This window comes from Zootermopsis nevadensis, unplaced genomic scaffold, assembly GCF_977971745.1.
Source record: "Zootermopsis nevadensis isolate Lab colony 2312 unplaced genomic scaffold, Znev_1.0 Znev_ptg000015l, whole genome shotgun sequence".
Taxonomy (NCBI): Eukaryota; Metazoa; Arthropoda; class Insecta; order Blattodea; family Termopsidae; genus Zootermopsis; species Zootermopsis nevadensis.
Genome location: NW_028259147.1, coordinates 2,363,259 through 2,378,504, shown reverse-complemented (window position 1 = coordinate 2,378,504; position 15,246 = coordinate 2,363,259). Strand labels below are relative to the sequence as shown.

General features: G+C 39.1%; 1 protein-coding gene and 1 long non-coding RNA gene across 13 annotated transcripts in view; one reads left to right on the top strand and one right to left on the bottom strand.

The window, feature by feature from the left end:
- LOC110833551 (neurotrimin) overlaps positions 1-15,246 on the bottom strand; it is a 524,202-nt gene that overhangs the window by 142,412 nt on the left and 366,544 nt on the right. For all 7 annotated transcript variants that reach the window (XM_022071767.2, XM_087349044.1, XM_087349042.1 and 4 more), the window contains one exon: positions 8,937-9,046. In XM_022071767.2, the coding sequence (XP_021927459.1) occupies positions 8,937-9,024 (88 nt within the window). In that variant the 5' untranslated portion in view covers positions 9,025-9,046. The remainder of the gene's footprint in view (positions 1-8,936; positions 9,047-15,246) is intronic.
- LOC110833552 (uncharacterized) overlaps positions 1-15,246 on the top strand; it is a 267,341-nt gene that overhangs the window by 164,251 nt on the left and 87,844 nt on the right. Inside the window, exon 3 of one of the 6 annotated variants that reach the window (XR_015535227.1) lies at positions 9,341-9,381. The exons of the other annotated variants lie outside the window; for them this stretch is intronic. This is a non-coding gene — a long non-coding RNA (uncharacterized LOC110833552). The remainder of the gene's footprint in view (positions 1-9,340; positions 9,382-15,246) is intronic. 6 annotated transcript variants of the gene reach the window in all.

The following is a 15,246-nucleotide window of genomic DNA, read 5'->3' as shown; positions in this document are numbered from 1 at the left end:
AAGTGTCCAGCTATTTTCCAACATATTCGCCACCGGAATTGAGACATTTGTCATACCGTGGGACCAACTTTTGAATACCTGTGTCGTAGAAGTCTGCCGCCTGGGATTGGAACCACTGTGTGACAACCATCTCCGCCTCTCTGTCATTCTCTAAACGCTGACGCTGACCGGACAGGAATTTCTTGAGGTGTAGGAAAAGATGGAAATCACTGGGAGCGAGGTCCGGGCTGTAGGGTGAATGATTAAACACCTCCCAGCTGAACTCCTGCAGGAGACTTGCTGTCCGTCGAGCCGTGTGCGGCCTAGCGTTATCACTGACCGCACTTCACAGTCGGCGGGAGCTGGAATAAGAACCTCCAACTTCAACAGCTGCAACGATGCTACTGTGAGAACGCGGGAAGTACCGTTAGTGCATGCGCCATGCTACGTCATTGCTCTATCACGTACGCACAGTCGCTTCGCGCAATATAAGGTTTGCTAGCTGTGGGACGAGTGGGAAACTTACTTTGTGGACGCGCCTCGTAACATTACAAAACGCACCCATAATGTAACACTTCTAATGCATTCGCTCTTTTTTAGTCCAGATTTTTAATTCGCGAATCCTAAATTTCGGTCTTTTATATGCAGCGTTGATCTACACGGCCAAGGACGTCCAATGTAAAATCTGATCATAAATGGACCAAGTGTTCTCGCATTACGGAAATCTTGTCCAATTATCCGGAAAACAATAACACTGACGTAAAAAAGAACTGTACGGGGCATAAAACGTGTTTCCACATTTTTCGTGCGTGTTTTTGAAACGGACATTTATTCCCGCAAATTTTGTGGCGACTCACGCGAGAGATTTGCGCAGAAACGCTTGTAAAGTGTCTGTTATCGCGTCCCCCATGCGTGCTACAAGCCCTCGTCATCCTGCCGTCATCGACTTAATCAGTCCGTCGACCCGCCTTCTTGATATGTCCATAAATATATTCTTCTCGATTTCCGATGCATCCTCAAATTCCTTCGCAGTCCGTCCCAGCGAAGTGACGGAATTACAAATGCCACTCACTTCTACTGTCCTCAGAATCGAACACAATGAATGTCTGAGAGGCAATGAGAACAACCAGTCACTCCCACCTCAACGTCGCGCGGGCTGCGTCTGAAGGCTGAATGAAATATTGAATTTCTTACGAAACACGTTTTCCTTCAGTTTTGGTGACAACCTTCATTCCGACATGCTAGAAGTTATTTCCTTCTATTAAGAAATACAAATCGAATTTACGAATCCTGTTCATGGGGGATGAGGGTGGAGGTTCAGTCGTAGTTTGTGCCTTGAATCACTTAGCGGCGCCACCAGCGCAGCTGCACTATTCATTGCAGTGTTTCAAACATCACAGAGAGACTGAGACAAGAACCCAGCGTTGACAATACTGAGTATGCAGTCATGGGATAGCCGATAAGGGGTGGAACCCCAGTCTGTGGGTTTGGCGTGAGGCTCCATCAATCCGTATCACTAAAAACACGTCAGTGAATGTCGCAAATGGTCCCTGACGTAGACGTTTTCTTTGGTATGGGCTCAGGGGCAAAGAGATTTGGAAAGAAAGACACGAGAATTGCAGTCGAAAAAGTCACGAAAGAGGAGAATTTGCGAGACACAGAAGTAGAAAGAAATATAATATTGAACCGAAGCTTGTATCAACTAGTATCGGAATTTTGTCAACGCTGTAATTTGTGAAATAAAAACAAGGGATTTTTTCTTTGAAAACGTAAGAAAACTTCGAAACTTTTAAATAAAAACCTTGCGCAGTTGACTTAATTGATGTAAAATATTACGGTACATCAGAGCTTCTACAGGCCAGAGTGAAAGAAAAACAGTTTAAAAAGTTTCTACGCCGAGAATCACATCACAACTTCCATTTCAGTATAACGTGGACCCCGTGAAGTAAGTGTCTGAACTACATTAAAGAACGTATTGACTTCTTTTACATCCCTGCAAAAGCAGATAACTTCCTACTCAATTTGTACAGAATGACGAGGGCAAACAGAACTTCAGAGAGAACCAAATGGAAGTTTGAGCAGAAATGCATGTCACATCCTCCAGGAACACTCTTTGAAACTAGAAACTTAATCGAATGTTCATAGTTTCCATAAGCCCTTGAAGGAAATAATAATTATCTACATGGGATTTTGATGACCAGCGGGGATGCCCAGCCAGCCGCGCAATTTTCGTTGGGGGACTCCCCCGCCCTGTCGCCATTCCTCACCTTCTATCATCAAAACCCACTGACATATTTTCTGACCATAAAACGCTTTCTACCTGCGTTTCAACATAACTCTATCTCCTTAAAGGCACGTACCAATCTCGAAATGGTATTCTATAGCACTCCACAGGCTTCTTGCAGTACTTTGTCACACAGAAATGCATTTCACCCTTCCCGAAGCCTGTATTTTGATGGAGCAACGCAGTTCATATTTAGGGCGATTTATCGAACACCACTGCACCACACTTCTGATTGTACGTAGGCTGAACATGCAGTCCTGTCACACAAAACGTGTTTCTTGCTGACACCGCCATACAGCGCTGCTGTGTCGCCGGTAATTGTCGAATGGCTAATGTATATACTTCAGTTTACCATCAACATCATAGCCCCTAACATACAGATGATAGGCAAAATTTTCAACAGACAAAAACTGGCGACAATACGACGGTGTCTCAGTGACTTAGGTGTTTTAATAACAATTTAACAATTCTCGTAGTTGGTCCGTATTATCGCTAAATGCCTGACGTCCAATGGATTAATGTCACAATATCATAAGCAGACTGCCACGGTGGTCTAGCGGTTAGAACGCTGGCCTTGTAATCCTGGGGTCTCGGGTTCGATTCCCGGCTGTGCCCGAATTTATAACTTGTGTTGGGCAAGGCCGTGGTCTAGGCAACACGGAGTTTTCCTCCGGGGGCTTCCCCGGTTTCTCCGTGGCATCCCAACAATTACTCCATTCACACACAGAAGAAGGCAATGGCAAACCACTTCTGGATCATCTGCCAAGAACGTATATGAACAGGTCCCAGTCCGAGAAAAGGATGGAAGGATCCTGTTCATATAGACCTGTCGTCAGACAGAACACTAAATAATAATAAGATGAGGTGGTCTAGCCGTTAGAACGCTGGCCTTGTAATCCTGGGGTCTCGGGTTCGATTCCCGGCGGTGCCCGAGTTTATAACTTGTGTTGGGCAAGGCAGTGGTCTAGGCATCACGGAGTTTTCCTCCGGGGGCTTCCTCGGTTTCTCCATGGCATCCCAACAATTACTCCATTTACACACAGAAGAAGGCAATGGCAAACCACTTCTGGATCATCTGCCAAGAACGTATATGAACAGGTCCCAGTCCGAGAAAAGGATGGAAGGATCCTGTTCATATAGACCTGTCGTCAGACAGAACACTAAATAAATAAATCATAAGCAGGTAGAAAACTGTCCGCCAAGCACAACGGAAAAAAGCACATACCATGGTTAAGATAAACGTAAGTAACAGTCCATCTTTAACAATGTTACCATGGTAACGATCATAATATTATTCCATAAAGCCCAAAATCCCTTGACAGCAAATGATGGCCATACAACGATAACGATTATAACAGTACGCACATTCATACATATTATCGCATAAGGTCCAAAATCCCTTAACAGCAGGTAATGACGACCGACCAACCAACCAATAAGAAGTTCTTATTTTATAGATAGGTCTTTTTTTGCATTAATAAGAGACTCAACAAATATAAATTTCATACATATTCTGAATATAGTGTGGTGAATTGGCGTTCACTTGTGATTCCACGTTTATAGACCTACCAATGACATATTCTAATATACTAGACGTCGCAACATATAGCAATCTAAAATAAGCTATAAAAATCGATCTATATTCCATTGGTTTGGACGATTTTAAGACCACCAAAATTGCAGAACTACATCAAACTGTAAATAAATAATATTTCCTTGGATGGGGATATTTTTTTTTTACACAGAAACGTTGGCTGCATGTGGGTGCGTGCTACATTGACTATGCATACGATTCCATTCCATATATATAACTCGCAAACTGTAAACTGCGCCCTGGAAATGTTTGCAGGGCGAGTGCGTGATAAAGTAACCAAATGTGTGTTTTATGCAGCGCAATTACCATGGATACACAAGAACCATCAACTCAGAGGAGTCGATATATACCGCGCAGAAATGATTATATTGAAGTTTATATAAACTTTAATGGCCCGTAATAAAACCACGCTGCTACAAGACTTTGGAATACGTTAATTTGAGTTTATTTCAATTGGAAAGGCGACTGTAGAATACCGGTGTTCGAAACCAATCAATCCATATGTAACTTTGTGGCTGTACAGGGTATTTCATTTTAAACACGACCCCATCAACTACACGTACCAGCAACGCTCAACAACAATTTTGCATTTTTAAATTTATTACAGTCAATAATATTTATTTAACGACACTGTAACTAGTTAAGAGTATAAAGATGGCTGTCGTCTGGGTTATCACGCCGTGTGGACGTTTACCGACGTTTCAGATGTCCCTGCTGCCTCCATCATCAAGGCGATCAACCTGATAACGGAGGAAATAGGCAGCTATGAAACGTAGGTCAGTTTTTACCAGACTGCGTGGTGAAACATTCCAAAAAAAAAAACGCCATATTCGTAATCATCCCCGCAAGAACGTGATATCAAAAGTACAAAACACGTGGATCATTAATTTACGTAACATGTGAATTTTAGAAAAAATGAGGCATCGTAGGTTTCTGTACCTGATGGGAGGAGCACGCAGACTTTCTGCCTAAAAGGAGGTCGCGCGAATTCGTGATATTAAAAGTGTTTTTAAAATAATAACAATTACGAAGTGTTTGTATAATTTAATCTACACATACTGAACTAGATACGTCTCCTGTGTACCCATTCAGTCATTTCCATACGCAAAGCTTCGGGTTTTAATTACAAGCAAAGGCAAAACTTAAAACACGAAGCATTGAAACTTCTGAGGGAGTCGTACATGGTTTAAAATTCAAATGTCAAGTTATGTTTCTGTGTGTGGTGTATATATATATATATATATATATATATAATGAGCGAACCAAGGGATGCAGAGAAAGTACATAGTAATGTCGCTTTACAATGAACCCTGTGCATTTGTACAACCGTAATTAATACCACGAAACAGAACACTCGTTAATAAGCTGATAGTCGCTAAAATAATTTAGAAATTCCCTGTCTATTAATGTAACCCGAATTAGTATCCGCAAACCGTTACCTTCTTGATTTTTTTTCTTTTTTGAATTCCGTTTCCAAACACTTTCAACTTATTAAAGTACTCTGAATATTATTCACTACACGCTCTCAGAAGTAAAAAAAATTATTCCTAAAAAGACAAGTTCCGGTTGAGAACAATTTTTATTTCATCCATATTCCACACGAAGATGCCTGTCTTCTGGGTTGTTGCACCGTGCAGCCTGCGTTTTAGAGGCACTTTATGCCTTAACGCCCTGATGACGGAGGCAGCAAAGACCTCCGAAACGTCGGTAAACTTCTACCAAGGCTACAACCCACACTTGGTGTCGCGAGAATCCGAACTGTCACGTACTTTACCTGTGTACTAACTAGGCTTACAGATGACTGGCTGATTGATTCATTAACTACTGCGTTAATTACCCACGACCAGACGACAGGAAGGGGGAGGGGGTTAGATGACGTGCTGTACTGCGTAAACACAACACAACAACGACATGATCGGTTCCCTTTGCTGATCTCAAGGGTCGGGGTCCCCATCAATAACGCGCAGCGGGTGTTTAGTGACCCTGACAAGGCAGAGGTCAGGTCACTGCCCCGGGGACTGGTTGACGCGAAGAAGACTCAATTTCACCGCTGTTTTAGCAAAAAGGCTGTTAATTACTCTCGAAAGAGAAGTGATAAATTAAGTTACAAATTTGATGAGTCGGGAGAAAGTTGTTTAATGTAAGTCTCCGGATATTAACAGTGTTCGTAGGCGATAAACTGAAAGAAACGGTAGAATTTTCTAGAATTATGAGTACCCGTGGGTGGGGAAATTTGGTATTTTTCGTATAAGGCAGGAGTTCTGAACATCTAAAGTTCTTTATCGATTCATTCTTTCCTATCGACTCGCAGAATGTCGCAGTTAACAAATTAAAATTTACAGATATTTTACAGCAGTTTATTAACAATGTTTTAACTTACTATCGGAAACAGATTCACAGAATACAAAATGTTCATTAAAAAGTGTATTCATTTATTACTTTTATTGATCACAAATTAATATGAAACATTTGGTTTAGAAGGTAATTATTTTTTTTAATTATACCGAGTGATGCACGCGGGCTTATACATAATTTTTTTGTCTGCAGATTAGAAACCATTTCCAGTCATGAAGCTTGTTCATATATTATGTTTTGCCATTTCAGAATCATGTCCCATCGTTGAAGTTTACTTCCGTGTGTTTAGAAACTTTAAGCGTTTTGCCCGAATTTATAACTTGTGTTGGGCAAGGCCGTGGTCTAGGCAACACGGAGTTTTCCTCCGTGGCATCCCAACAATTACTCCATTCACACACAGAAGAAGGCAATGGCAAACCACTTCTGGATCATCTGCCAAGAACGTATATGAACAGGTCCCAGTCCGAGAAAAGGACGGAAGGATCCTGTTCATATGGACCTGTCGTCAGACAGAACACTAAATAATAATAAGATGAGGTGGTCTAGCGGTTAGAACGCTGGCCTTGTAATCCTGGGGTCTCGGGTTAGATTCCCGGCGGTGCCGGAATTTATAACTTGTGTTGGGCAAGGCCGTGGTCTAGGCAACACGGAGTTTTCCTCCGTGGCATCCCAACAATTACTCCATTCACACACAGAAGAAGGCAATGGCAAACCACTTCTGGATCATCTGCCAAGAACGTATATGAACAGGTCCCAGTCCGAGAAAAGGATGAAAGGATCCTGTTCATATGGACCTGTCGTCAGACAGAACACTAAATAAATAAATAATTAACAGGTTACGAACAATGAACCCTCAAACAAGCTGACGAAGAAGTTAATAAATAGTAGTAAAATGATTATAAAAACTTTACTGACGTCCTGCTACCAAGCTTTGGGACAAAATTACGTGCGAATCATAAGTATTTACGTTCGTCAGTGAATTAGTGTTTCAATTTTTAGCCAAAATTCCATATTTCTGGAAGCATTTGCAGGCACGTAATAGACTTACAATGGAATATGAGGCTTTCCTAACTCCAACTAACATATTACATTAATAAAGCTACGCTTCGAGTTACCATGGTTATTGAAATAACAAGATCTTGGCTGTAGGCGGATGCTGCTGAGGTGAGTGACGAACACCGACACGTTCAGCTCACCTTATTACGTCATTAGTTAGAATACAGGCAGAGCGCAGTGCGGCAAATTACAGAACGTCAAATCCGTACAGAATCTAGTTCAACCCTCTCAGAAATGTCTTATAATACTTAATTACTTAACGCAAGTGGGATTTGTAGTGACAAAGAGAGGTAAGTTAGACAACATTTAGCTGTGGATTTCTTCGGTAGTTCGCTGTGGATTGTTCGATCACGAAACTGTCGCAGGTGACTTACGCCGATTACACGTTAAGGCTACCAAGTTTCATTTCCACCAATGTTGTAATTACGAAAAATTAATAATAATCTCTCGTCACGGAAGCGAGATTGTGAAATTTGACTATGCATTTATAAAGTAAGTAAATCGGACGATTTGTTAGCATTACAGTTTCCTATTCCGAATGTCCTGGCTTCAAATCTCGGCCCGCAGACCGGTCTTCACATGTTTCTCGTGGTTTTATCAGACGGTACTTTAAATCAGGCCACGAACACTTCCTCGCGGATCCTTACCGGCACATCATTCATTAATCATATTCACATTAGATGATAAAAACCTTGAATTACCGGCAGTGTCTTTAAAAAAAGACTATAAATAAATAAATTGCACGAGATATAAAATACCAACAGCGAATCACTTTCACAGTTGTCTATGACGTAAGATAACAAACCTGTAGATTTAACATTTGCTCACAAAATAGAATTAACTTCCAGCCTAGAAACGATAGGAGAGGCCACGAGCATCAGTTGTACCACACCGGAATGTCTCTTAAGACGTACGTCAGACGTCGGATAATTTCATATCGCAAATCCGAACAGAATGTCTCTGATGCATGATGCATCAAGAAACTGAACGCTTGTAACTCGAAGTCAGGAATAAATTTCCCGGGCACCTAAATATCAAAAGGCAGTATCTAAATTACCACGTGTGGTGTTATACAGTGAAAAATACATTACAGGAGTATTTTACGCACTCCGGAGAACGTTTTATCTCGATTTGTCTCAGACCCAGGGGGAGTTGAAAAGGAATCTGAGCGTTCAACAGATGCTGGGACCATTATTTAATGTAGAGACTACTGTAAAATAAGAATATTAAATTTCTTGAATAACTTTATACAGAAAAAAAAACCCAGTAAATTTTAGGGGGAAAAATAAGAAATATTATCACATGAACTGTACCCTTGGTTGAGGAAACAATGCAATTTTGCTTTAAAATTTTGTATTTATTATTCATGAATAATTTAAATGTTAAATTTCCCATTCACTCTCTAGCTCGAGTGTAACTTCCGAACTGTGTCAGAAAGTTTTGTTTTGAAGCTTGGCGTAATTTCAGTCCTTACTTATCAATGGTCAAAACTGCAGCTGACAGATAAAAAGTTTATAGTTGCTACGCGCTGTTACGAAACCAAAAGTTCACTGCAGTTCTCATAGAAGCTCACCAATGGAGTGTGTCACGAGCCACACTTTAACAACTTCGCAAAATAAGAATTGAACTGGAAAACTGAAAGTCGATGTCATACAACAGGGTACTTACCCTTCTCGAGGGTAGTGGCGATCAGGACGGGAGGCAGAAGCACTAGGATGAGGACAACGCGGTGCCCCAGTGGCCCGCGTTCCCTCATGGCTCGAGAGGCTGCTACAGCTCTGAAAAAAGACAAATAATAATTAAATTCAATGACATTAAACAGTAATTCTAACTCCCATATACGCTGTTAAGAGACATTAATCTCGTAGACAATTCCTTGTTTTTATGATCGCAACATTTCATCGCCGTGTCGATAAGAGCCAGGATGTCAATCTCACTTAAATCTATACCACACTTAGCATGTAGTATTCTTGTAACATGCATTTGATATTATCCTGTGACACATACTGGATAAATAATATACATTAATATTAATTTTGACCGTAGTATCTGATAATAAACGTCTGTTACAGCAGCGGTATTCAACCTGGGGTACGCGAAGACATCTTAGGGGGTACGTGAAATTTAAAAAAAATATATTATTTTATGATAAACACTGAATAATCAGTTATGTAATTTATTTAATTTATTTTAGATGTAGATTATATACTATGTATAACTTGAATTATACACCAACAACTCTGGGGGTACAAAGTTGAAGAGAAATTATATCTGGGGGTACGCGAACAAAAAAGGTTGAATACCACTCCGGACCACAATTTGAGCACGCAAGCTTAAATTGCAGTTTGATGTGAATGCATCTACTGGTGAATTATACAAGCTTAAATGTATACCCGATAAAGTTTTTAAAACATTTAAATTTATCTAAAATTAGTTTGATTTTATAAGCTTCGGAATATAGAATAATATTTATCAGTTATAATAACTTTAATCTTTAATGGAATCTCATGGCCTTTTGACAGAAAAAATAAATGTTATTATTAGTTTACGATACCATGAACTATACATATTTTCCATCACCATTAACCATCTGACTGCGGTGTAAAAAGAATGACAAAAGAAACAAACCTCAGGCTTTGTTCATGCTGAGGTTTGAGTACGGACTGGCGGAACTTTGGGTAACTATGACAACAGCAAGGGGCGGACTTCCGGTTCAGTTCCAAAGTTATAAATTATCAAGCGAGAGGAAACGCGGAACCAAGCACAATAATTCACTGCCACGGGTCGTATGTTTGAATTTAAAAGGAAGATGACAACGCACGAAACGCCTAAAATAGCTGTGCTTATAAAATGTTGCGACCATCAAACGCGCTCGCCAGTATCTGACGGTCACCGACTATAAAACAACGCGTTATATGAAGTAGACCAAAATAACAGCACGCGGTGTCAACTGTCTGTGTTATACGCTGCGCTCCCAGAGGCCCGCAGAATTCTCAACAACGGCGCTACGTGGCAAAGTGTTCTATTTTACAATGGACAGCGTACAGAAGCACTTTTAGCAATCGGGTGACGAAAATATTGGAACTGCAGGAATGGCGAGGAGATAAGGTACAAAGGAGGGAAACGGATGAAGGAAACAAAAAGAGAGATACATATAAAGATGAGAACAAAATAATCCCTATTGAATTTAAATGTAGTTTTCCGCTGGTGTGTAGTGAACGTACCCAAAATTTGTCGACATGTCCCAATTCTGGTTAAAATCATACGATAATAACGAACAATTTACACGCGCGCTTGTGACTGGATGGGGAATCCCCGAATGGGGATTCCCCGGCTACTCACGTAGTTCAAAACTAAAATTCTATCTACCGCGTGAGAACTGCTGCGTCACACGAATATTTTTATAACTTATTTTTTTGTTTTAACTATGACCAGATTAATTACATTGTGCCCTGATTTATCTATGGTATAAACCAGTGGTAGTCAACCTGGGGTACGCGTACCCCCGGGGGTATGTGAAATTTAAAAAATATATATTATTTTATGATAAACACTGAATGGTTAGTAATGTAATTTATTTAATTTATTTTAGATGTATATTATATACTATTTATAACTTGAATTATACACCAACAACTCTGGGGGTACAAAAATGAAGAGAAATTATATCTGGGGGTACGCGAACAAAAAAAGGTAGAATACCACTGGTATAAACAATAAATATCAAATCTAAGGTTCTCAAGACGTCGAGTATGAAGATTGCTGTCTGCTGGGATTTTTTTTGTCGTCTAGTCTGACAGAAGTTTGCTGACGTTTCAGATACACCACACTACACAGAAGACAGGCATCTTCAGCAACAAATTAGTGTCTGCAATACGTAATCACTGAGGGTAATAAGGCATAGGATCTCAAAGATGGCATTCGGAAAATGTACGCATCTCTAATTAGAGAGAAAATTTACACAACTGTTTGTGTTGGTGAACAACTCGCGAAAGTCTGAGACCGCGTGCTACTTGTGGTCTGAAGTGCGTAAAAGAGATTCACGTGTTCCACACGAAATAATCCGTACGTCTCACATAAACACGTACGGATAATAAAATATAAATGTTTGTAAATGAAATGCGTAATCACTTTGGCCACAAGAGACGCCAATGAGCTTTCTCAACTGCATCGCTTTTAAAGTAGTCGGCTTTTTGCGTTTCTGTGATGAACTGCCTGCTTTGTGTCAATCGGTAGCAAGCAGACCGAATACCGCGTGCTGCAGTTTGATGGCGTTTGTAAACTTTTCATAAAAGACAAAAATAAATTTAAAAAAAATAAATAAAAGTTGTCAGTGGAACCACGGATCCGGAGAATTTGACGTAAATACGTCTATACGGAAAGGAAGTTTATATATTGGCTTTATTCTAAATATTTCCTTTATACATGCTTTACAATTGAGTAAAGTTTGATTAAGACTTTGCTTATTTAACTTGAATTAATTACGCTTAAGATGGGTCTGTGGTAGCTGAATGTAATGTAATGAAATGTTTTATAGGTAACAACAATGCCGAGTAAACAGATGACGTTTCGTAGGTAACAAAAATGCTTGAATGCTTAACTTGTATTAGTTACGCTTAAGATGGGTCTGTGGTAGATGAATGTAAAGTAAGGTAATGTAATGTAAGGTAATGTAATGTTTTATAGGTAACAACAATGCCGAGTAAACAGATGACGTTTCCCAGGTAACATAACAATGAAGTTACACTTTTTCGTTTCCCTTTTTCGTAACACTTTTTCGCCGAAGGACCCTTCCTCATAGACGTATTTACGTCAAAACAACCGAGAATTCAGTTTCGAGCGAATATGTGTTGTTTGTGGAATGTTGAAATCAAAAAAGGTTTATCTTTCCTAACAGGAACATACGTAAACTACAAAATACGGTAGATTTATTCGGCTTGTCTTTGAACGGAGTGTACGAAGCGAAAACACGAGTGGAGGTTGTAACGTCTGTCTGTCCGTCCGTCCGCCATCATGCATAGCCTCGTTAAACTTACTAAGAACTGAAAGGCGTATTTACTAAATTATTGACCTGTGTAGAAAACTTTACTGAACTTGTGAGATGACAAATTTAAGAAATACGTCGTGGGGCCTCGTGATTACTAACTGCAAATACGGACGGGATCAAACCGTGAGTTTCGCCTAAATATCCGAATACTATTCGATATTACCGACATAACAACTGAGACAACTGCTTTGACGAGCCAATTCGATTAGTTGCTATGAATTAAGAGTTCAATGTAGATTAACGAGGGAATTGAAATCAGTATGTTGAATAGAGTATGACTGTACGAATAATTCAAAAAATAAACACAAAATTAATGTTCGAATTAAATATAACTTAAAGTAATCCTGAATGACAAATGAATAATTATTTCGTGTGTGTCCTGTGACATATCTAAACCCACCAAAGTTAAAAAAGGTAATAAATAATGACTTGTATGTCACAGGAAATCGTGATTTGAACAATCACTAGCAACAAACTATGTTCCTAATGATTAATCAAGCAATTCGAAATTTTAATATTTATGTGTAGGTATATAAATTTTGCACACGAAATAATGGCTGCTTCGTAATCCGAACGAAAACACGCGTCGCTGTGTCCGAGATGGATATCAGTATGTGATCTATGATTTTATGTGAATGAAGACGTTACAGCATGATTCAGATTGTTATTTGTAAACTAATACACGATTATAGCATAATACATATCTGAGACCCCGCCCTCACCTGCTAATGACTTCTAGAGTAGTTAACCCTTTAAAGTCGAAGCTCGTCTAAATAACATTTAATAATCCAGTCCGTACCGCGTAGTAAACACTACACTTCACCATTATAAAGACCGGCTGGTTAACGCTGTTTAAGGAAATAATCGATTTATAGAGAGATTCACACGAAACGCAGGACTAAAAATACAGAGTTCTTGATTGTATATCAGGTGGTATATATAGTTACCACCGAGCTTTAAAGGATTAATGTGGTGTCCCGAATTTTTTCATGGACTGATCAAGTCAAGGATGAGATGGGCTGGGCATGTAACGCGCATACGTGAGAGAAGAAATTATTACGAGTAGGTGCAGAGAATATGATAATATTAAAACGGATATTACATAAACCATTAAGTTATTACTTTATATATTTTACAGTGAAAAACAGCTGGTCGGGAAACTAACTGATTTTGTGGGACTAGAAATTTCAGTAACGTAAAGAAAGTGATTTAAGTTCTTATGGAAATAAATACGTCGCTTGTGGTTTTCTGATGTTAATGAATTAAACGAGCTTCATAACCGGTTTTACTTACGCTATAGGAAAATACGGTTTTATGACACTTTCATGAAAGTGTGAGCGTAAATCTCTTCTATCCCACTAACTTCTGAACCAAATGGCGAATTTTCAAAAACATAACGCCAGTAACTACGCCATAACCGTGCTTTTAATTTCTTAACCATTAATAAAATTAACATGGTTTAGTAATTAAGTGAATTTATGAAACGGGTACTGAGATTTGGGTTTCTCACGTCGGCGAGTCTGAAGAAGGCTGTCTCCTGGGTTATGTGCCGTGTAGTCTGGTAGACGTTTATCGATTTTCCAGAGGTCCTTGCTGCCTCTATTATCAGGGAGGATCAACATGGAGGCAATAAAAAGTTAATATTTAATTTCTGGTTAACGGTAATGAGTGATGAACCATTGGAGCTTGTCTAAAGAGACAATACATTCACGGTTTTGAACGCTGCTGTTCAAAATATGGCGAGGGTGTTGGAATTAAAATTTATATGTCTGACAAATGTAACAAAGCCAGGATCTGTAATGTTTGCGTAGGATGACAAAAGAAGCTACAGGCTTAATAATGAAGGTTCATAAAACGTACAAATGAAATATCAGAGTGACAATTTCAGCTAACATGTGACATCGCCTCATACTGATGTTAAAACCACAATTCAATCACAAAGCAGACAAAAGCTTTCTTTGTGGGAAATTAAATCCAATCGCACGAAAATATTCAATTTGTTGTTTTTTTTAAGTTGCGTTAATGTAACAAGTTGCTTAAAAGGGAAAAAAACAAATAGAGATGAAATAAAAATTGGACTGTAATAAAAGCAAAATAAAGAATATAAATAAAAACACTCGGCTATCACAAATAGAATTTGGCTATAGATATTTCAGCTGTGCCAGTCATAAATCACATATACACACTTTCCCTTCTACAACTGCAAGGACGAACGGAGAATATGAAAATTTTTGCAAATACTCATACGTATAAGGCTTCAACCATTTATGATGAAATTCTTTTTCATGATTCCCAGGCGTAATAACTGGTTATAGTCTGGCCCCAAAGGCTTTAAAGAATGTTCAGCTTTTAATTATTTCCACGCTGATATTTTAAGAAAAAGTTCCGGAGAATTTGACGTAAATACGTCTCTGTATTTAAATTACATTTACGTCTCTGTAATGTAATGTAATGTTATCTTCAATGTCATCCATCTTGCTACGAAAGCGGATTGTTGACGGCAATAATGTAACACAACAATGCCGAGTAAACAGATGACGTTTCCTAGGTAACATAACAATGCACGCAAGCTGACCATTGTTGTCGGTCCATATTAACACATTGTTGATATGGATCTTACACGTTTTCCTAGGTAACAACAATGCCGAGTAAACACGACGTTCCATAGTTACACATTGTTGTCGATTTGTTGATATGGATCTTACACATTTTTCTGTCACTTTTTCGTAACACTTTTTTGAGGAATGACCCTTCCATATAGACGTAGTTACGTCAAAAATTATTCTACCAGTATATACGTATGCATACCAAAACCTTAACACACACTACTATAACAATTTAAGAATTTATATTTCCTACGTGTGAAAGTTAAATTGAATAATTTCCAACAATGAGAATTAAACATGGCTCATACAGCGCCTCTAAAAACAT